The sequence below is a fragment of the Salvelinus sp. IW2-2015 genome, linkage group LG4q.1:29, assembly GCF_002910315.2.
Source record: "Salvelinus sp. IW2-2015 linkage group LG4q.1:29, ASM291031v2, whole genome shotgun sequence".
In the NCBI taxonomy this organism is placed as follows: domain Eukaryota; kingdom Metazoa; phylum Chordata; class Actinopteri; order Salmoniformes; family Salmonidae; genus Salvelinus; species Salvelinus sp. IW2-2015.
In genome coordinates this window covers 84,416,966-84,439,530 of record NC_036842.1, presented here as the reverse complement: position 1 = coordinate 84,439,530, position 22,565 = coordinate 84,416,966, and the positions used below count along the sequence as shown (strand labels likewise).

Genomic DNA, 22,565 nt, shown 5'->3' with positions numbered 1-22,565 from the left:
AGGCCCAGTAAAGGAGAAGACTACAATCAGCCTTGGACCAGACTTCTTTCTCTAGGAGTGCATGTTGTATATGAATAGAAGAGACTTTTGTAAATGATGAGAGCTTTCACTGTCTCGTGTCATCTCAATGCTGAGGAGAATATTTCCCATGACCTGCTTTCTCTCTAGGGCACAAAGGCCAGGTTATTTTTAAATCAAACTCTCTTCAACTTCAGCCTGATCTGAACAAGCATGCCCATCGACACACAGTCCAATCAGAATCCCACGAGAAAGAAACTGTGGAGAATCCATGTCTATCCAACCTCATACTGGGAATCTGGGATGTCCCTCTTTGGTAAACAAACAAGTAGGCTCTCTGTGAAACTCCATAAGCACACTGACAGCGTCATTGTATTTTAGTACACCAGAAGAACATTCATTTCCAATGAAACGCTGCGTTTGCCCTGCAGCATTGTGTTACAGAGGCAGTTGCAGTGCGTTCTGTGTGGTATATACGTTGGATTTATCGAACGTATGCGTCAAACTGTATGTGTAGCCTGCTTGACAGAAATGGTAGCAGAAGGAATGTTAAACTTTTGTTGCACACATATCCAGATGATGCTGCGTACCATTGACGCTGTCGGTGTGATCGAGGCGTAAGGATTTATGACTGGAAAATAGTACTGTGTTGCCTTATTCCCATGTATCTTTGCTTCAATGTCAAGGTTGTACCCACAGCCAAGACAATGACGCCTGACAGTATAGCCTAGGCTAGTGGTTCATGTACACATTGTATGTATACTGCCTGAAACAGTTACTACTTTTCATAAGTTAGCAATGTACAGAAAAAGCAGGATAGCAAATAAATATTGTCTGCTTTGTTAGTAGGCATTTATGATTATATCATAAGGGTGTCTGGTTGGATGTGTCAAGAGAGATATATGATCAGAATAATGATGCATGTGAAAGGACATTTAAAAATAGATTTCAGTCTATAAGAACCCTGCTAACTTCCACTCATTTCTTTTACAGCTTTCCAAATAAGCCAGCATGTTATCAAGCTATGTTCCAGATGAAAGATGATGTCTGATATCTCGAGTGATCTCCCATCTGTTGCTGTCTGTCCCAGATTCAGGAGTTTTCTCTAAGCTACTACTGACAAATGAGAGACATTAGCAGAGAGCACTGCCAGACACTGAAACACTGCCATCTATTGGCAAGAAAAGTGAAAAGTGAGACATTCACATCCCTGTGGTGTAGTAGTCTATTCAAAGCAGGGTTAGGCCTACTGCTTTCTCCTGGTTCCCTTTGACAGTTGAATAGACAAAAGTACAAATGCTAAAGGATTAAGAGTTCACTTATATGTCTATCATATCATAAGTAGTCTCCCTTGACTAAAAAATCAGTGAAGATGTTTTTTCATTTTGTGCGCTCTGGGTTAGATGCAGCTCCTCTGGGTTAGATGCAGCTCCTCTGGGTTAGATGCAGCTCCTCTGGGTTAGATGCAGCTCCTGTCTTAACGGTAATATAGGCCATGCTGTGTGCACTCACCCGCTGGTGACTTTGTCCATGTGGATGTTCTTCCCTAGCACGTCCCCATCGCTCATGTACCCTGTGGTCTCTATGGCAACGCCCTCCAGCTCTTCCATCTTGTCTGACAGGTCACACACAGTGTTACTCTCCTGTCCTGGTGTCTGCCTGCTGCGGAGGTAGCGCCCATCCTCTGGGCTCACCATGCCACTGGAGCTGCCACGCATCACCACTGTGTACCCATTCCCCACAGAGGGGGCGTCGCCTGCCTGCAGACGTGGGCTGGAGGGGCACAGTCGCCAGGGGAGCGCTGGGTTGGGGCGGGGGGACAGGTTGAGCATGCCTCTCCCGCTGATCTCAGTGGTGACACTGCTGTCAAAGGTGGTCTCTAGGGTGCTGGGGAGAGAGAGAGAGAGGGAGAGAGACGGTGAGAGAGAGGGGGGCGAAGAAGGGTGGGCTGCGTCAGGAGTCACCACTCCATCTCACTGAGACAACAAACTACAGATCAGAATACTGAACTACACTCCCTCTCACTGAGACAACAAACTACAGGATCAGAAAACTGAACTACACTCCCTCTCACTGAGACAAACAAACAACAGATCAGAATACTGAACTACACTCCCTCTCACTGACAACAACAAACTACAGATCAGAACACTGAACTACACTCCCTCTCACTGAGACAAACAAACTACAGATCAGAATACTGAACTACACTCCCTCTCACTGAGACAACAAACTACAGATCAGAAACTGAACTACCCTCCCTCTCACTGAGACAAACAAACTACAGATCAGAATACTGAACTACACTCCCTCTCACTGAGACAACAAACTACAGATCCAGAACACTGAACTACACTCCCTCTCACTGAGACAACAAACTACAGAATCAGAACACTGAACTACACTCCCTTCTCACTGAGACACAAACTACAGATCAGAACACTGAACTACACTCCCTCTCACTGAGACAACAAACTACAGATCAGAACCTGAACTACACTCCCTCTCACTGAGACACAAACTACAGATCAGACACTGAACTACATCCTCTCACTGAACAACAACTACAGAATCAGAACCACGAACTACACTCCCTCTCACTGAGACAACAAACTACAGATCAGAACACTGAACTACATAGCACCACATTCAACGTGCTAAACAATAGATGTAAGGGATGGAGAGTACTTATCATGCAAGATAAATAGTCTAAGAGATGAGCCAGTCCAGCATGAAAAGCTAACTGCATTTACATGCACTTTAGAGGGCAACTTATCTACAATTAAAAATGTTGTTCTGACTGAACAATCCTACTAGTTGAATTGCATGATTCACTCCCATATGACGCTAAAGAGAGTAGAAATCCGTTGGGCATTGTAGAATAGCCCACCAGGAGTGCTCTTCATCTTTTTTCTCCCCTTTTATCGACTTCGGAGACAAAAGCAACTTTTAACCTCGTGCTGGCTGACCACAGGGGTCCACTCAACCCCTCCAAGCTGATTTCATGGCTGGGCTCAGGACGAGGCAACCGGGCAACACATCTGATTCATCAGGCCAGAGATAAAAGAGGGATGTCTCCACATCAACATCTGATSTACCAGTCCAACTGTCAATCAGGCTAGTCTGAAGTCTTTAGACACCATGTAGACAAGCTGGAATCCAAATGGTTCACATGCCAGAAAATAATTGTCCTCATTTTGAATGCTTCTTTCTCACATCGATCAAAATGACTGTCATGTTTAAATTTCACCTTGGTGTTCTTTTGCCCTTGTTACTAGATCACTGATGCATTACTGAGATAGTGAAGTCAGGAACAGCCATACCATTGAATCCTCTGCGGAGGGCACTTTGCAAAGTAAGTATATAATCATGTTTGGGAATTGCTGAGCCAAACCACTGACATTACATCTCCTTCCATCAGAGCCATACAAATTAATACACACACACACACACACACACACACACAGACAGGACAGACAGACAGACAGACAGACAGACAGACAGACAGACAGACAGACAGACAGACAGACAGACAGACAGACAGGACAGACAGACGACAGACAGACAGACAGAGACAGACAACAGCAGACAGACAGACAGACAGACAGACAGACAGACAGACAGAGACAGACGACAGACAGACAGACAGACAGACAGGACAGACAGGACGACATACAGACAGACAGACAGACAGACAGACAGACAGACAGACAGACAGACAGACAGACAGACAGACAGACAGACAGACAGACAGACAGACAGACAGAGATGGTGCAGAAGCAAGGTCAAGGACACACCTGTGGCTAATCTGTGTTCCCCTCAGGCTGGACATGGTCTCCTCCAGGTTCTGCCTCAGATCTGCAATGTCCTTCACCGTCCGCAGCCGCCTGGCCTCAGGGTCTTCACCTAGGAGTAGGGGACGGGGTCTGTTAGAGACAGTCCCCCTGAAACAGCTGCCACGTAAAACAGCACACATGGCACAGGCTTGTGAGTAAGTACATCCTCATAAATATGCATATTTCCTGCAAAGATAGCCATTAACACTTGAAACAGACCATTCACAACAAAAGGGTCCTTAACGTTACATAACGTACTGTAGCCAATCAAAGCCCAAACCAGAAAAAACATGTGTACAAAAAACTCCATAGGAATTCTGGATGCTTTTGAGGAAAGGAAACATTGAAAAAGTCCTTCACATCAATCAGAGCAGGGTTTTCCATCCTGGTGCTGTACAGGACAGTGTCGGGAAGGAGAAAAGCTCAGCCCACTAATTCACCCAAAGCCTTTTTCCAAATTAAAATGAGCCGTAGGTGAGTGGAGGTTTTTGCAGGGCAAATTCGAATGTATCTGCCCCCCCCATCAAGGCACTCCCAGTCAAGGCATTCCAGGGGGCTTGGAGGGAGCCCAAACGAGCCCATTCACAGGGCTAAACCAACGCTTTATAACGCCACTAAATCCTTACAGGCAGCTCTGCTTTAAGAGCAGCCCTTTGATGGAGGGTTTGTATAACTTTTGCGAATGTAACGAAGAGAGCTGACAGAATGTTTAGCAAGCAGAAAAAAGGGAGCATGCTCTGAATGCTCTGAGAGCATTAACAAGCATATTGTTCTGCTATTGAATGAAGCCGCGTCTAGTCCAAGAGGTCTGGGGAGTTAAAAGGTAAGCTGAAGACCACAGACAGAGGGCAATGGTGGCCCCCACCCCCCACACACACACACTTACTGTCATGTTTCTCATATATGTCCAGCATAGTGAGGAGGATCTCCTCGTTGAGTTGAGCGATCCCAGACACAAGTCTGCTCTGCAGGTGCACCTGGTACAGCCGGCTCCGCCTCTTACTGGACACCTCCACATAGTTCTCCTCCCAGCTCTGACCTCTGACCTCCTGGCAGTCTGTCTCAGGGTCACAGGGTCACAGCACTCTGTATGCCCACTTCCTGGTCTCTCCACCACAGGGGTSTTTGGCTCACTGGCATGCCGTCTAGTGTCGTCTGGGATTGGTCTGTTGGGGATGGGACAGGGTGGCTGGTTGTGCTGGCTGGAGCCTCCCAGGGTAATGCTGCCCAGAGAGAGCCTGGTTCTGCTCCTGTCTTGGCTGGGTGAGGAGTCATTGCTGCTGCCACTCTTACCAACACCCTCACCACTTCTGTGAGGAAGCACGTCTTCTCTCTCCATGTAGTCCTTACTAGTTGCTCCAACTCCTTGACACTTTGATAAGTCCTGCCCGGGATATGTCCAGTCTGGGATAAGTCCTGTCGGGATAAGACCTGTCCGGGATAAGTCCTGTCCGGGATAGGTTCTGTCCGGGATAAGTCCTGTCCGMGATAAGTCCTGTCCGGGATAGGTCCTGTCCGGGATAAGTCCTGTCCGGGATAAGTCCTGTCCGGGATTGCCACAACCTCTCCAAGACACATTATGATTCTGATCGGAAACAGAGTGTAAGTAGATGCTTGTTTTCTTGAATGTCCTTCAGCCCAGAAAATGACAGAAAGAGAATGATGTAGCTGACACACCTACCCCAGCGCTGACACACCTACCCCAGCGCAGACACACCTACCCCAGCGCTGACACACCTACCCCAGCGCAGACACACCTACCCCAGCGCTGGACACACCTACCCCAGCGCTGACACACCTACCCCAGCGCTGACACACCTACCCCAGCGCAGACACACCTACCCCAGCGCAGACACACCTACCCCAGCGCTGACACACCTACCCCAGCGCTGACCATTCCTCCTGTGGCAACTGCTTTATATTTCCTCAGAGTGATGGAAGAAGGGAGAAAGGCCTCTCCAGTCATCCACCACACACACACATACACACAGTGCGTTTGGTGAGGAGCCTTGGTATCTCCATGACATCCACAGCCTTTAACATGCAGATGAGCTCTTTCTGTTTCATTCAGTCAGGACCTGGCCTTTCTCTCCCTCCTGGCTGCCATGGTAGACACATAGACACAGAGCCCTGGCTGGGGCTGCCTCAGGACAACATTCCATCACTTCACCAGTCAACTCCAAGGTCAAATCAAGCCTCTCTCTCCACTCTCTCAACGAATCATGCAATTCATACAAAGCTCAATAAGAATCCAGTGTTTCACTTTTCTTAATTTTTCCAGTGTGGCAGCAGAGCAGCGCTCCAAATGAACGGTACCAACCCACTTACTTCCTGGCTGAGATACTCAGAGTTTCCAAGTGAGTTTTTCCATTCACTCTGTATGCAGCATTAACAGTGCTGTTAATTGCATTCAGACAGGCTTTGTGTGGGCCTGCCAAATCATTGTGAACTTTAAGGCAATATCTCTGATCCATCACGAAGAGGCTAAAAATAATCCACAGGAAACTGGGCCTTTTGTTCTCCATGGTGGCATTTTGATGCACTCTTCACTGTTGAGTATTAACATGTTTAGCTGGGATTAGAGACCCTCATTTGTGCCTGGGAACAACAAGAGGCTGCATTTGTTTTTCCCTGGGACAGGATCCTTTGTTGCTAATGAGATATTTGCCTGTTTGTGAAACATATTACAGTTCACAATAGTCTCATCTTCTTAACTAACATTTAACGTAACAGTGGAAAAAATACCAAAGAAAAACTGATGTGGAAATTGAAGTCACAAAGCACAGTATGAAAATGCCCTGTTTCAATCAATTGAATAACCACTCAGCAATCACATTATGTCCAGTATGCTTGGAAGGATATAGGATTTAACCAGTGAGACAGACATTGTGAGGTACAGCTACACACATACTCTGCATGTAAATCATAGTGACCCAGTGTTACCTGTGAGGTCCTCCTGGGAGTTGTCTGCTGACTTGCTGATGGCTGCAGTCTCTCTGTGACCCTCCAGTGACCCCGCTGCCTCCATCATCATGTCTGCTCCAGTCACATCAGGCTGAGACCTACAGGACAGGGCAGGAACAACAAGACAATGAGGAGCGATACCACAGAGTCAGTCTGCCTCTCTCTGCGCTCCGTCAGGAGTAAAGAGTTCCCACTAAGTATATGTAGTTCAGTCCTCTCCAATTAGTCATTGACTATAATTTAGGCTTACACAGATCCCGATAGTCAGTTAAAAGGTTTGAGACGTGGTATGTATAAAATGTTTGACATTGTGGTATATTCCTACTATTAAWCTATGAAAGCTCAAATTCTGTCCATCAAAGCAGGCATAGTACCTGTACATGAATGGTGCGACAGTGGCAGTGTTGGGGTGGTTATATTGCTGCTGAGGATGAGGTAGCTGGACACTGATGGTGTTGCTGGCTGTGGTGGCCACTGGGGGCGCTCCGTTGGTGTGGTGGTGTTGATGGTGAGACCTCCCTTCAGAGGAGGCCAGGCTGGAGCAGGAGCTGGAGCTTCTGCTGTCCAGCTGGCACTTGTGCACAGAGTGACCACAACCCCCACCGGCCCTCAAACTGCTGGGCCTGTCTCCATCTCGACCAGAAGAGGGCACCCCTGAGGTCTTCCCTGCCTTGAACCCTGGCTTTTGTATTCCGCTGTGTGCTGCTGGGGCTGAGACCTCCTTTTTGCCACTGCCAGCCTTGCCTCCTTTTGGGATGAGGCTGGTACTCTTAGTGTTCCTCTTGGGCTCTGCTGAGTCTGAACCTACTCCCTCCTGCCTGGTGTCATCCCTGGGCTCCTCCTGCTCTGTGACGAACCCCCGCTTGGAGKCTCCCTCCCGGGCCTTGTCCCTCTCCTTGGGCCTGGCCTTGTCCTTCTCCCCAGTCTTCAGAGAGCTCTTCCGGGGGGTGAGGGCCCTGCCGAAGGTGCGCTGGGCAATGCCCTTCAGGGCAAGCTTGGGGCTGGTCGCCATGACACTGGGGGGCCGGGAGTTCCCCTCTGCCTCCTCTAGGTGGTCACTGCTGGTGGGAAGCGACTCCATCAACTCCGTCTCCTGCCCTGTCGGCCTGTCAGTCAGGACTCCAGCTGCCTTGGAGCCTCCTTTGCTGTTGAAAAGCTTGAGTTTTTCCAGCATGGACTTCTGGGCGATGACTTTAGGGAGGATCTCTAGGGGTGTGGCCACGGGCTGCCTGGTGAGAGGGTCCTGCTTGACGGACAGCATGGAGGAGGTGGTGCTGTGCTTGGTGTTCAGGGACTTACTCCTCCAGGGCTTGCTYKTGTTGCCTGCATTGGGCTGGGGGTTGGAGGAGGAAGAGCAGCCATTGATGGGCCCTGGAGACAGACTGTGCTCAGTCATGATGGGAGAGGCCGTGATGCTTCTCTCTGTGTAGAAACCCAAACCCAAGGGAGAGATTTTATTTTTTTCACCTTTATTTAACCAGGTAYGCCAGTTGAGAACAAGTTCTCATTTACAACTGCGACCTGGCCAAGATAAAGCAAAGCAGTGCGACACAAACAACAACACAGAGTTGCACATGGAATAAACAAGCGTACAGTCAATAACACAATAGAAAAAAAGAAAGTCTATATACAGTGTGTGAAAATAGCTTGAGGAGATAGGCAATGAATAGGCCACAGTAGCGAAATAATTACAATTTAGCAGATTAACACTGGAGTGATAAATGAGCAGATGATGATGTGCAAGTAGAGATACTGGTGTGCAAAAGAGCAGAAAAGTAAATAAAAACAATATGGGGATGAGGTAGGTAGATTGGGTGGGCTATTTACAGATGGACTATGTACAGCTGCAGTGATCGGTTAGCTGCTCAGATAGCTGATGTTTAAWGTTAGTGAGGGAAATATAAGTCTCCAMCTTCAGTGATTTTTGCAATTCGTTCCAGTCACTGGCAGCAGAGAACTGGAAGGAAAGGTGGCCAAAGGAGGTGTTGGCTTTGGCGATGACCAGTGAGATATACCTGCTGGAGCGCATGCTACGGGTGGGTGTTGTTATCATGACCAGTGAGCTGAGATAAGGCGAAGCTTTACCTAGCATAGACTTATAGATGACCTGGAGCCAGTGGGCCAGGCGACGAATATGTAGCGAGGGCCAGCCGACTAGAGCATACAGGTCACAGTGGTGGGTGATATAAGGGGCTTTGGCAACAAAACGGATGGCACTGTGATAGACTGCATCCAGTTTGCTGAGTAGAGTGTTGGAAGCTATTTTGTAGATGTCATCGCCGAAGTCAAGGATCGGTAGGATAGTCAGTTTTACGAGGGTAAGTTTTACAGCGTGAATGAAGGAGGCTTTGTTGCGAAATAGAAAGCCGATTCTAGATTTGATTTTGGATTGGAGATGTTTAATATGAGTCTGAAAGGAGAGTTTACAGTCTAGCCAGACACCTAGGTATTTGTAGTTGTCCACATATTCTAGGTCAGAACGTCCAGGGTAGGGATGCTAACTAATCGGGCAGGCGGGTGCGGGCAGAACGACCAGGCATCCTCGACTGACGGGATGAGGTCAATATCCTTCCAGGATACCCGGGCCAGGTRGATTAGAAAGGCCTGCTCGCAGAAGTGTTTTAGGGAGCGTTTGACAGTGATGAGGGGTGGTCGTTTGACCGCGGACCCATAGCGGATGCAGGCAATGAGGCAGTGATCGCTGAGATCCTGATTGAAAACAGCAGAGGTGTATTTGCAAGTTGGTCAGGATAATATCTATGAGGGTGCCCATGTTTACGGATTTAGGGTTGTACCTGGTGGGTTCCTTGATGATTTGTGTGAGATTGGAGGGCATCTAGCTTAGCTTGTAGGACTGCCGGGGTGTTAAGCATATCCCAGTTTAGATGAGGGAGGACAGAGTGTCTGCTGTAGATAGAGATCTCTCATTGAATAGCTGTAGTTGGGATAAGGGATGAACTCTCTGCTAAGTCAGTTACTCAGTCACACTGGCCTTCATGGCTACTCTGGGCTTCACGCAATACTGATCTAACACAATACAAGSTTATGACACTGGATTACATGCCCGAGTAAACAAATACTGTAAATACAATTTGGTAAAAAGCAGTAATGAAATCATTCCAAAACAGCAGCACAAAATGATAGAAATATTAATTGCAAACAGTTCTGGGAAAAGAATGCATATTTCTCAGTATAATTCAGAGTACCCCAGCAATTATTAACAACATTGATATTCAATGATCAATTAACAGCAAAGTCAATTGGTAATCGATATGTTTTAAGTTAACAAAACTTTAAAATATCTGGGAGTTTGGGTGTATGAGAAGTTGAGCTTCACCGTCCATGTAGATAACCTTGTCAGGAAACTCAAGCTACCTATTGGGTTTTATTACCTGCACAAAGCTGTTTTTTCCTTTAGCCACCAGAAAGGAGTTGATTCGTTCTACTTTTCTCTGTGTTGGACTATGGTGATACTATTTATGTGCCTCAAGCTCTACACTGAAAGCTCTTGACTCCGTGTATCATGCAGCCCTTCGTACTGTCACCAATCAGAGACATCTAACTCACCATTGTGATCTCTACAGTGCTGTCGGGACACTGGTATATTCTTATTTAGAAGACTATTTTAGGAAAACTGCCATTTTATCTATCCTCTCTTCTAGCTCAAAATGAAAACACATACAAGCTCAGATCTGAATCTTGTTTTATGCTAAGCGGCCTGATCTTGAATTCCCTCCAAGCCAACCTAAAACTCCAGGACCTGATGTACCTGGACGAGTTCAAAGGACAAATAGATGAACAGGTTGTGTAACGCTCGTCTTTATGTGGAAGAGAGGAGGACCAAGGCGCAGCGTGGTGAATGTTCATGATGTTGAATTTTAATGAATTATCCAACTAAACAGAACACTGACAAAATAACAAAACGACGTGAACAGACCTGAACTTGAGAACATAAAACATGAACAGGAACAAACGAACGAACAAAATGAAACAGTACCGTGTGGCGAACAAACACAGACACAGCAACAATCACCCACAAACAAACAGTGAGAACAGCCTACCTTAATATGGTTCTCAATCAGAGGAAACGTAAAACACCTGCCCCTGATTGAGAACCATATCAGGCTAATACAATGAACCCAACATAGAAACACATAACATAGACTACCCACCCAGCTCACGTCCTGACCAACTAAACAAGGCTAAACAAAGGAAATAAGGTCAGGAACGTGACAGGTTGAGACATGTAGTTGTTTCTAGTTGTCACTAGTTTGCGTTGCTTTGTGTAAGGAAGCATGTTGTGTACATATGAATGTGTTCTTAATGGACTGGACTGGTTAAAATAGTTAAGTGATAATGCCRGAAAAGACAGTGTTTGGAGGATATGTTGGCACGGTATTGTTAGGCAGAGTGGAGATCAAGATTATAAATTGCCTGGCTGGGCTGATGAGACAGTGGCTTGCACAGTCAGGTGGAACAGAGTAAATAGGCATTTTAACGTCATAGATTAGACACCGGCTGGAATGCGGTTTTGACCAATCAGCATTCAGGATTAGATCCACCTGTTGTATAAAGGTTAAATAATAACCTACCTCTAAGTCCAGTAGTCTGCATGGGCAACAAAAAGCAGGGAAACCTGTTTCAGACGATACACCTTCTTAACTAGGCAGTGTTATCCCAGTGTGATCCCAATCTCCAACCTGTCATTTTACCATGTATAAAGTAAAGTGACATAGCTAGGAGACATTTACATTTCAAATCCAAACTTCAGCGGCAGGTTGTGCATAGTTTAGAGAGCCTGCTATGTAGAGTGCCTGGGAGGGAGAGTCAATCATGAAAGCCTGTCTGTTCTTGCCAACTCAACACTGACCAGTGACCACATACAAATGTCACACACACACCTCAGTTCACAAATAACGCTCTAACAATGTTGGGTTTTGTAACACATCCATAGGGTAATCACACACATACAATTCTCTTGGCTTATCTTTTGTGGACCTGAGAAGCAGCATCGACTTGATTTGTTATCAGGCTCACCTGTTAAGCTCTTTAATCATTTACAACATATCTACTGTATGTATTAATAACCTTGGCTAGAAAGTAGGAGGTTTTAAGTGCAACATTTATCAGCAGTGTTACGTACCAGTTACTACTATATGGTAACAGTCTCCGACAAATCCTTATGCAAAAAAATGCACGCAACACCTCCAAACGTTTATGTCTCATTCAACAGGTGCACTGACACCTACTCTGAATCCTGGCATATCACTGGCATATCGCTGGCATATCACTGGCATATTACTGTCATATCCCTGGCATTACGCTGGCATATCACTGGGATATCACTGGGATATCACTGTCATATCCCTGGCATTACGCTGGCATATCGCTGGCATATCACTGGGATATCACTGTCATATCCCTGGCATTACGCTGGCATATCACTGGGATATTACTGTCATATTACTGTCATATCCCTGGCATTACGCTGGCATATCACTGGGANGTCATATCCCTGGCATTACGCTGGCATATCACTGGGATATTACTGTCATATTACTGTCATATCCCTGGCATTACGCTGGCATATCACTGGGATATCACTGTCATATCCCTGGCATTACGCTGTCATATCACTGGGATATCACTGGCATATGGCTGGCATACCCAGTAGGTATCCTGGCCTCTCTTTGTCCACCACTAGGCTCTGGTTTACAGGACATTTCTCCAGAAACTTTGCCAAAAGCACTTAACACCCAGTTAGTTCAACCATATAGTCTGTATCTTCAGACAGCTCAACATTCCTCCCTGTGCTGTGTAATGGTTTGCTTACAGCAGCCCAGGCAGCTGCTCCAGGGTCTAACAGTCAAGTGCAGTGATAAACTGTTAACACCAATCATTTACTAGACAGGCTSACAGTGTTTATGTAGAAACACTTTAACGGTCATGAGAATGTAATTTCACCTCAGTCACTCACAGCTACATACAAGTGTTCTGTTCTACCTGGTGTAACTAGAAAAATGCTAACACTTTATTTGACACATTGCATCATAACATGTTATAATGTGTTGTGAAGTGTTGTGACATATATTGCACTATTTGATGTCTGGTTATGACCCCTACATAAGAGTGTCAAAGCCCACAAATCCTACCACACAAAGCAAACCATTCCATTCCATTGTAACTGTAAATAGTATGTTCTGTGTATACATTCTATACATTTCCATATTTTGGAATCAAATTTTGTTTGTTCACAACATTATTATTGTAGTCCTCCATGGTTTTGCTTTAATATACTTAGCGCTACCACTAGGGGGAGACATTCAACCTGTTAGCTGCAGGTGTGACACCCTGATCTGTTTCACCTGTCCTTGTGATTGTCTCCACCCCCTCCAGGTGTCGCTTATTATCCCAGATGTATATATCCCTGTGTTTCCTGTCTCTCTGTGCCAGTTCGTCTTGTTTGCCAAGTCAACCAGTGTTTTTCCTTGCTACTATTTTTCCCAGGCTCTGTTTGATTATAGTCCTCCTGGTTTCGACCGTTGCCTGTCCTGACTCCGAACCCGCCTGCCTGACCACTCTGCCTGTTCTGACTACCAGCCTGCCTATCCCCTTGTACTGTTTTGGACTCGGATCTGGTTTCTGACCTCGCCTATTGTCTGGTACTGTTTGGAATCTGACCTGGTTTATGAACTCTCGCCTGTCCCCGACCTGCCTTTACCTACTCCCTTTGTTATAATAAAAATCGGAGCTCTACCATCTGCCTCCTGTGTCTGCATTTGGGTCTCGTCTTGTGCCCTTATAGCAGGTGTGCACCTCATTCGTTGGAAGAATATAAGCAGGAAGAGACACCCAGTAGAACAATTTAAATAGTCTGTGTCTCCTTATTCATCCTGTTTTCACGTTTAACATTTATGAGCATGGTTATGTTTTTGCAATAAACAAGTTTATCTAATTTTGATGTATAATTTAACTGTTTTGACCGAGTGATAACTAGTGAGATTTTCCCCTTCATATCAGTGTACATTTACAGTTTACACCAGAGGAGGCAGAATGGAGTACTCGGGTTGGGGTGTAGGGTTTTAGCAGAGCCGGGCAGTTCCTCTTGCTGCTCTATAGGCAAGTGCCATGGTCTTGTAGGGTTGCCAAACTAAGCTAGCTAACTTTGTATGTAAATCAATGAGACAATATGGCGCCTCGGATTAAATGTATTTTCGTTATAATCATTTTGTCTCTTAATAAATATATATAKAWWWRTTTTTACAAAAAATGGCTTGTAGTAAGTGTATTTACATGAGTACATGAACCACGCTAATGATAAGTATTTTAGAAAGTTACTTTTTTATAAAATCTGTATCTGATGTTCGCATGCCAACCGCTAACGTCAACATTTGCTAACTCAGCGCTAGCCAGCCTACCATAGGTAGATAGTAGTTAAGGGTTTTTGTTACATTTAATACACAGACTTCTTCTATAATTTGTTTTAGGGCTGWGCGATATGGCCAAAATCTCATATCCCGATATAGGTAATTTCATATCCCGATAATGATACATATCACGATATAGCAAATTTTCTGTAAATTCAATGAATAAATAGTTTCTATAAAATTACCACATGTAAAGGCCTATTTCTTATTACATGTTGAATTATACTCAACAAATAAAAGGTACTTAGTCATATTTGATTATTTCTCCTATTATTTAGAACCTTTGTGCACATTTTCAATTAAGCATGTAACAAAATATAAAATATAAATGTATAGAATCTAAAAAGGTAAATAGAAAACACTTAAACTATAATTGCAAACAAAATAAATATAGGCCTAAAATATATATTTTTTGGGGGGGGGGGGCTTGCCTGTTTTGCATGTTATTTTGGCATTAATACGTGACACGTATTAATGCGTGTCCCAGTCCCATGGGACTGTTTCGGTTTGTGTAGTCTATTCCTGTTCTGCGTGTTTATGTAAGTTTTTCCAGTTCAGGTCTGTAATGATCGTCTTGGGGAGAGAGATTGGACCAAGACGCAACGGGTAATGAAGACATGATGAATTTATTAAACAAGACGAAAACGAACTACACTTGATAATAAACAAAATAACAAAACGACTTAGACAGACCTGAACTGGAAAAACTTACATAAACACGCAGAACAGGAATAGACTACACAAACCGAAACAGTCCCGTGTGGCGCGACAAACACAGACACGGAAGACAACCACCCACAACAAACAATGTGAAACAACCTACCTTAATATGGTTCTCAATCAGAGGAAACGTAAAACACCTGCCTCTAATTGAGAACCATATCAGGTAACCCATTAACCAACATAGAAACACATAACATAGAATGCCCACCCCAACTCACGCCCTGACCAACTAAACACATACAAAAACAACAGAAAACAGGTCAGGAACGTGACAAATGTCTACACTGTATTTCTGATCAGTTTGATGTTATTTTAATGGACAAAAAAGTTTTTTCAAAAACAAGGACATTTCTAAGTGACCCCAAACTTTTGAATGGTAGTGTACATGTAGGTAGGGGTAAAGTGACTATGCATAGATAATAAACAGCGAGCAGCAACAGTCTAAAAACAAAAAGGGGGGGGGTCAATGCAACTAGTCCAGGTAGCCATTTGATTAATTATTCAGCAGTCTTATGGCTTGGGGGTAGAAGCTGTTAAGGAGCCTTTTGGACCTAGACATGGCGCTCCGGTACCGCTTGCCATGCYGTAGCAGAGAGAACAGTCTATGACTTCGGTGGCTGGAGTCATATTTTTTGGGGCCTTCCTCTGTCACCGCCTAGTATAGAGGTCCTGGATGGCAGGAAGCTTAGCCCCAGTGATGTACTGGGCCGTACGCACTACCCTCTGTAGTGCCTTATGGTCGGATGCCTAGCATTTGCCATACCAGACAGTGATGCAACTGGTCAGGATGCTCTTGATGGTGCAGCTGTAGAACTTTTTGAGGATCTGGGGACCTATGCCAAATCTTTTCAGTCTCCTGAGGGGGAATAGGCGTTGTCGTGCCCTCTTCACGACTGTCTTGGTGTGTTTGGACCATGATAGTTCGTTGGTGATGTGGACACCAAGGAACTTGAAGCTCTCGACCCACTCCACTATTTGGCAGTATTAGAGAGTCAATCAATTAATCAAATGTCTTTATAAAGCCCTTTTTACATCAGCAGATGTCACAAGTGCTATACAGAAACCCAGCCAAAAATCCCAAAGAACAATCAATGCAGATGCAGGAGCACAGTGGCTAGGYAAAACTCCCGAGAAAGGCAGGAACTGAAGAAGAAACCTAGAGAGGAACTCTGAGGGGTGGCCAGTCCTCCTGGCTGTGCCAGCTGGAGATTATAAGAGAATGTGTGAATGTGCTATTGCCATAATATATTTGGTATGACGTTTTAGTTTCCATGTTTCTTTAGCAGTTTCTTTCAGGTTTCTTTCATACTTTATGTTACAGTCAAGAAGTGTTGTGACCATCGTAATCATATAAGCCAGATAATACAATATATGTCAATAAGGTTTAAATATATGTGTCATGACAGTGTTATGAACATATTATGACATGTTATTACCGTGTCATAACTTGTTATGACGCCAGGTGTCAAAGTGTTACCGATTTTTTCCCCCCCAACTGTGTATAACTGTGTATTTACCACCTCTCGCATCATTTAGTGTGACAGAATTGAATTTGTATACAAAATATGGTGAATTCATTGTAGTCATCATGTCTCCATTCCTTGGTAAATACATCTACATTGTGCATGTTTAAGTGAGTTGGACAGTCTCCTCTGGTTCTTTTGTCACTGGTAAAAAGTGAACGTTCCTCGACAAGAATAGACACAAATAGAACACCAGCTGGGCTGATCATCCAGTCCTGGTCTAGCAGAGAGGAACCACAATAACTTTACTTCACAGTAACTTTACTTCAGTCTCCTACTAAATACAATACAATCTAATCTTTGTAGAGCATGAGGACAGACAGACACGTAAACCTGCTACAACCACACTCTAGCTTTTACTTTTCACTAGCACAATTTCTATATCCCCCCAGTCTGAATTAGGCAACAACAAACATCCATACATTGCCCCCCCCCCCCCCCCCGCCATGGGTTAGTTGCTCAGAGACACTCACCCTCCAGTATCCTTGATTGACAGGTCAGGAATGACAGTGGTCATAGTATAGTTCCAGTCATGCTTGATTTGTCATAAGAAGTGAACACCAAACATTTAAGATTCTCTTCTAATGAGACTCCCTGTACCGCTCTCTCCCTCATGTCTATCTTTCTCCCTCTAGCCTTCCCTCTCTGTCTCTCATTCCCTCTCTCCCTCCTTCCCTCCATCTCTCCCTCTCTCTCTCGCTCCCCATCCTTCTCTCTGTTGTTCCCTCTATCCCTCCATCTCTGTTCCACATGTACACTAATTAGGCTCAGTCAATGCACAGTGAATTCCTCATCACACAGCAGCAGCAGCCTACCACTAGCTGACTGTAGACTGTAGAATGCAGACTGTAGACTGGGTTATCCAGGTAAACCACCAAGCCAGAAAGTTAACCCCTACCGTCACACTGCTCAGTTCTGCTCGCTCTGTACTGTTCTGTTCTGCTCGGCTCTGTTCTGTTCTGCTCAGTTCTGCTCGGCTCTGTACTGTTCTGCTCTGTTCTGTTCTGCTCATTCTGCTCGGCTCTGTACTGCCCTGTTTGGCTCGGCTTCGTTCTGCTCACGTTCTGCTCGGCTCTGTTCTCTGCTCGCTCTGTTGTCTCTCTGCTCTCTGTCTGACTCTGCTCTGCTCTGCTCAACTCTGTTCTTGCTCTGCTCTGTCTGCTCTGGCTTGCTGCTCGCTCTGTTCTCTAGTTCTGCTCGGCTCTGTTTCTACTCTGCTCTGTTCTGCTCGGCTCTGTTCTACTCTGCTCTGTTCTGCTCGCTCTGTTCTACTTCTGTCTTTCTACTCTGCTCTGTTCTGCTCAGTTCTGCTCAGCTCTGTTCTACTCTGCTCTGTTCTGCTCAGTTCTGCTCAGCTCTGTTTCTCTTTCTGCTCGCTCTGTTCTACTCTGCTCTGTTCTGCTCGCGCTCTTGTCTACTCTGCTCTGTTCTACTCTGCTCTCTTCACTCTCTGACTCTGCGCTGTCTACTCTGCTCTGTTCTGCTCAGCTCTGTTCTACGTCTGCTCTGTTCTACTCTGCTCTGTTCTGCTCAGTTCTGCTCAGCTCTGTTCTACTCTGCTCTGTTCTGCTCAGCTCTGCTCAGCTCTGTTCTGCTCTGTTCTGCTCTTTCTGCTCAGCTCTGTTCTACTCTGCTCTGTTCTGCTCAGTTCTGCTCAGCTCGTGTCTACTCTGCTCTGTTCTGCTCAGTTCTCTGCTCAGCGCTGTTCTACTCTGCTCTGTTCGCCCTCTGCTCTGTTTCTACTCTGCTCTGCTCTACTCTTGCTGCTCAGCTCTGTTCTACTCCTGCTGCTGTTCTACTCTGCTCTGTTCTGCTCAGTTCTGCTCAGCTCTGTTCTATCTCTGCTGTTCTTGCTCAGTTCTGCTCAGCTCTGTTCTACTCTGCTCTGTTCTGCTCAGCTCTTCTTACTCCCTGCTCTGTTCTGCTCAGTTCTGCTCACCTCTGTTCTTACTCTGCTCTGTTCTACTCTGCTCTGTTCTGCTCAAGTCGTCTGCTCAGCTCTGTTCTACTCGCTCTGCCTGTTCTACTCTGCTCTGTTTCTGCTCAGCTTCGTCTCGCAGCTCTTTCTACTCTGTGTCTGTCGCTCAGTTCTGCTCAGCCCTGTTCTACTCTCTTCTGTTTCCTACCTCTGCTCTGTTCTGGCTCAGTTCTGCTCAGCTCTGTTCTACTCTGCTCTCTCTGCGCAGTTCTGCTCAGCTCTCTCAGTGTCTACTCGCTCTGTTCTGCTCAGTTCTGCTCAGCTCTGTTCTGCTCCTGCTCTGTCTCTTACTCTGCTCTGTTCTACTCGCTCCAGTTCTGCTCTCAGCTCTGCTCTCTTCTACTCTTTGCTCTGTTCTGCCCTGCTTGTTCGCTCGGCTCTGTTCTGCTCTGTTCTCTCTCGCTCTGCCGTTCTGCTCAGCTTCTGCTCGCTCGCTCCTGCTCTGCTCTTCGTCGGCTCTGTACTGTTCTGCTCGGCTCTGTTCTGCTCAGTTCTGCTCGGCTCTGTTCTGCTCTGTTCTTCTCGGCTCTGTACTGTTCTGCTCGGCTCTGTACTGTTCTGGTCGACTCTGTTCTGCACTGCTCTGTTCTATTCTGCTCTGTTCTTCTCAGCTCTGCTCTGTTCTGCTCTACTCCACTCTACTCTCACTAACATACATCACAGCACTAGGGAAGTACCGCCTGACTGGCTTCATACCACTGAGGACCCAATCTACCAATCTAGGACTAAGACTTACAGTGAAGATACATTATAAGATCTTAAATCAAACAAGGCCATTTTTTCAGACAGATTTAGTTATACCACTACGATTGTAAAGCCATGGTGTAACATGATGTCCACCACACTATAATCAAACACACAGGTAGGAATACACAGTAAATATAGGCTCTAGAAAGCAGAGGAAGTAACACATTTGTTATGCCAAATGTAGAACTGTGCAATACTCACAAAACGGATGTCCTCAAAATGAGAGGTATTTAGCAAGCCAGATGAAATGATAGGTGCTGGAGTSAGGAAATAGTTGTTTACTTCACAAACAGAAACGTCCATGGATTAAAGTTTGTCTGTAAAGCATATGCTTACACATAAACCTGAAACCTAAGACCTAATGTAAAATGACATCATTCAGATTTTGTGTTACATTTTACTTCATGTAAATAAACCACACACTAGCCTCTACTACAACAACAAGTTAAGCTTAGCGGCACCCATGTTGTTAAATCATTACCTGCTCCTCTAACAGCATAGAAAATGATAAGATAGAAACCATGTATGCATAGGTTATCTGTTTATGTGTCTGTTTGTACATTCTAGGATAACCGTCTAGACAAGATTGCTCTGAATCCAGGAGATTTGTTTTCATCTTTTTCTTTGTTGTTGCACAGGGGTTAAAATGMGTGTACCCCAAGTGGTTGGCCTCACAGGATTACTTCCTCATGTACGGTAACTCACCTCTGTCACTGCTGGAGGACTTGGGCATGTCATGGTGGTTGAAGCTCTGGCTGCGGCGGTTGCTGTTGGAGGCCCCGCGATGCTTCCCCTCGCTGCCTGGGGCTGAGACGCGCGTGGTGGGGCCTGGCAGTCTGTGGGCCACACGGAAATAGTGACTAGTTAAATAAACACTGAACAGCAGAAATGCTCTTCTTAACCGGCATAATTCTAAACAGAATTAATAATCTGCTAAAGGGGATGAAATAATATTCCTCAAATAACATTATTAAGGAGTGTATCATTAACATATTTGTGAGTTCTTGAATGGCAGGGCGGTCCCGTGGGGCTCAGTGTGTAGAGGATGGCACTTGTAACGCCAGAGTTGTGGGTTCGATTCCCACAAGGGACAAGTATGAAACATGCAAGTAAGTCACGTCTGCTAAATGACTAAAATGTAAATCTATGGAAAACACCTCAGGGGAGATACATGTGGTTGCACAGTTTCACCACCAGTAGGTGGTGGTATTYAATTACCTCATGCTGAGCTTTTTATAATCCATGAAAAGGTACTGGACATACACACTCACACACGGTGAAACAGACAGGTTGAGAAGCACTTTCATAATACTAAACCATGCACACAGCAAACACACCAGGATGCAAGTGTTTATACACAAATAAAAAGGTCTAACACACTACAAGACTATCAGAAATGAGGTGGGAGAATGGGGAATCTTTTCAAACACTAGACCTGATGCATCTACAACAGTGTGAGTGGACTGCAGCATGCAGTGTCTATGGGAGAGAGAAAGGGGAGAGGAGAGAGAGTGAGAGCGAGAGAAAGAGGGGAAGAGACAAAAAGAGAGAGAGAGAGAGGGGAAAGAAAGAGATAGATGAAAGCTGACCTAGAAGACTTTCTCTGAGCCACAGAGAGCTTTAGCCCTTTACTCTGAGTGGTTGAAGCCTTGGTTGATAGACTGCATGGAGGAGAAACAGAGGGATGGGTAGACACAATGTAAAAGCAGACAGAGATCTGAAAGCAGCTTATATGAGATCAAGAGGATCATAGAAACTTGAACAAGTTATGTAAAAACAAGGAGATTCAAAGAAGATGGCCTGCTACCCAATGGCATGGACACCAACGTAGATGAGACTTCACACAATTAGTATGGATGATATAAACAACACTATCATTTGAACATGAGGAATTCATGTCACATTTTATGAGGACTGCGGTTACTCATAAATAATCTCACAGAGCTTCTCCAAACCATGGAGATCTTGCCATGTGTTAAAACGGGAGGTTGGGTTGTTACAAGGTACTTCACCTGGACAGCATATCTGATGCTGCTTTGTGTTCTGGTGCAMTGGAGCTGTGGGTATGATGGGTGTGGGTGTGAGAGAGGGCTGGTGATCTATGGGGAGTATGTCCAGGCTGGGTACTGTGCTTTGGCTGATGAGAGGCCTGCTGTTTCAACACCTTCTGCTGCTGCTGCTGTTGCTTGTAGCAGGACAAGCTGAAGAACAGACCCAGAATGGTCTTCAGGTTCCCATTACGAATCTCTGCAATAGGAGGAGAGACAGAGAGGTTGGTATCTTTTGGTATCTTTTCCTCTCCACAGTCCGTTGTAACGTGGAGTTATTCATTAGAAGCTCTACATTAGCAGCAGATATGAGGGAGAGTGTCTGGTAGATAGTGGCAGTTTGAAGTACCCTCTGCACAGAGACCCTGGATGTTCACCCCTCTGGCTGCCAGGAATCCAAGGCAGGTATCAATGTTCTCAATCTGGGGGAAAGGAGAGAGGAGTCAGGGCATGGAACTTCATTAGTACAGATAGGGCAGTCATACATTAGCAAAGGCCACTTGGGGTTTCTGAGTGGCGCAGCGGTCTAAGGCACAGCATCTCAAGGTTTCAGGTTTCAGGCTGTATCACAACCGGCCGTGATTGGGAGTCCCAAAGGGTGGCGCACAATTGGCCCAGCGTCGTCCGGGTTAGGTTTTGGCCGGGGTAGGCCATCATTGTAAATAAGAATTTGTTCTTAACTTCTTTCAGCTTGGGGGCAGAATTTTTATGTTTGGAAAAATAACGTTCCCAAGGTAAACGGAATATGTCTCAGGTCCAGATGCTAGAATATGCATATAATTGACAGATTAGGATAGAAAACACTCTAAAGTTTCCAAAACTGTCAAAATATTGTCTGTGAGTATAACAGWACTGATTTTGCAGMCGAAAACCTGAGGAAATCCAACCCGGAAGTGCCTTTTATTTGGAAAAATCCCTGTTCCGTTGCCTCCCCCTGTTTTAAAAATATATATATTTTCAAAATCTGACARGATAGGTGGATTAACAACAAGCTAAGCTGTGTTTTGGTATATTTCACTTGTGATTGCATGATTATAAATATTTTTAGTAATATTTTTGCATTTGGCGCCCTGCAATTCTAGCGGTGGTTTAGGAAAGTGATCCCGTAAAAGGGATCCGTAGCGCAGAGAAGTTAAGGAGGAATGGACCTGGGAGGAGATTTTGGACGGAGCAGGACCCTGGACGCAGGCTGGGGAGTATCGCCTTCCGAAGAAGGAAATAGAGGCAGCAAAAGCGGAACGGCGATATTACGAGGAGAAATACCAACGAGGTAGGCCACAGAAACCCCAATACGTTTTTTT

The 22,565-nt window shown here is 45.4% G+C and overlaps 1 protein-coding gene and 1 long non-coding RNA gene across 6 annotated transcripts in view; both read right to left on the bottom strand.

The window, feature by feature from the left end:
• The window catches only part of nav2b (neuron navigator 2b), a 314,640-nt gene that overhangs the window by 275,501 nt on the left and 16,574 nt on the right, over positions 1 to 22,565 (bottom strand). The window contains 9 exon segments of the mRNA XM_070439864.1: positions 1,531 to 1,905; positions 3,816 to 3,924; positions 6,798 to 6,916; positions 7,193 to 8,321; positions 11,411 to 11,426; positions 19,379 to 19,473; positions 19,922 to 20,052; positions 21,229 to 21,463; positions 21,614 to 21,686. Of these exon segments, the coding sequence (XP_070295965.1) occupies positions 1,531 to 1,905; positions 3,816 to 3,924; positions 6,798 to 6,916; positions 7,193 to 8,321; positions 11,411 to 11,426; positions 19,379 to 19,473; positions 19,922 to 20,052; positions 21,229 to 21,463; positions 21,614 to 21,686 (2,282 nt within the window).
• LOC139027598 (uncharacterized) lies at positions 15,325 to 18,739 on the bottom strand. 5 transcript variants are annotated; one of them, XR_011479725.1, is made up of 6 exons: positions 18,704 to 18,739; positions 18,371 to 18,381; positions 18,274 to 18,330; positions 17,991 to 18,183; positions 17,764 to 17,846; positions 15,325 to 17,480 (listed from the first exon to the last, which is right to left on the bottom strand). It is a non-coding gene; the product is annotated as an uncharacterized lncRNA (long non-coding RNA). The 5 variants fall into 5 exon arrangements; XR_011479724.1 differs by lacking the exons at positions 18,371 to 18,381; positions 18,704 to 18,739 and adding an exon at positions 18,443 to 18,475; XR_011479722.1 differs by lacking the exon at positions 18,704 to 18,739 and having other exon boundaries at positions 15,325 to 17,495; positions 18,371 to 18,451.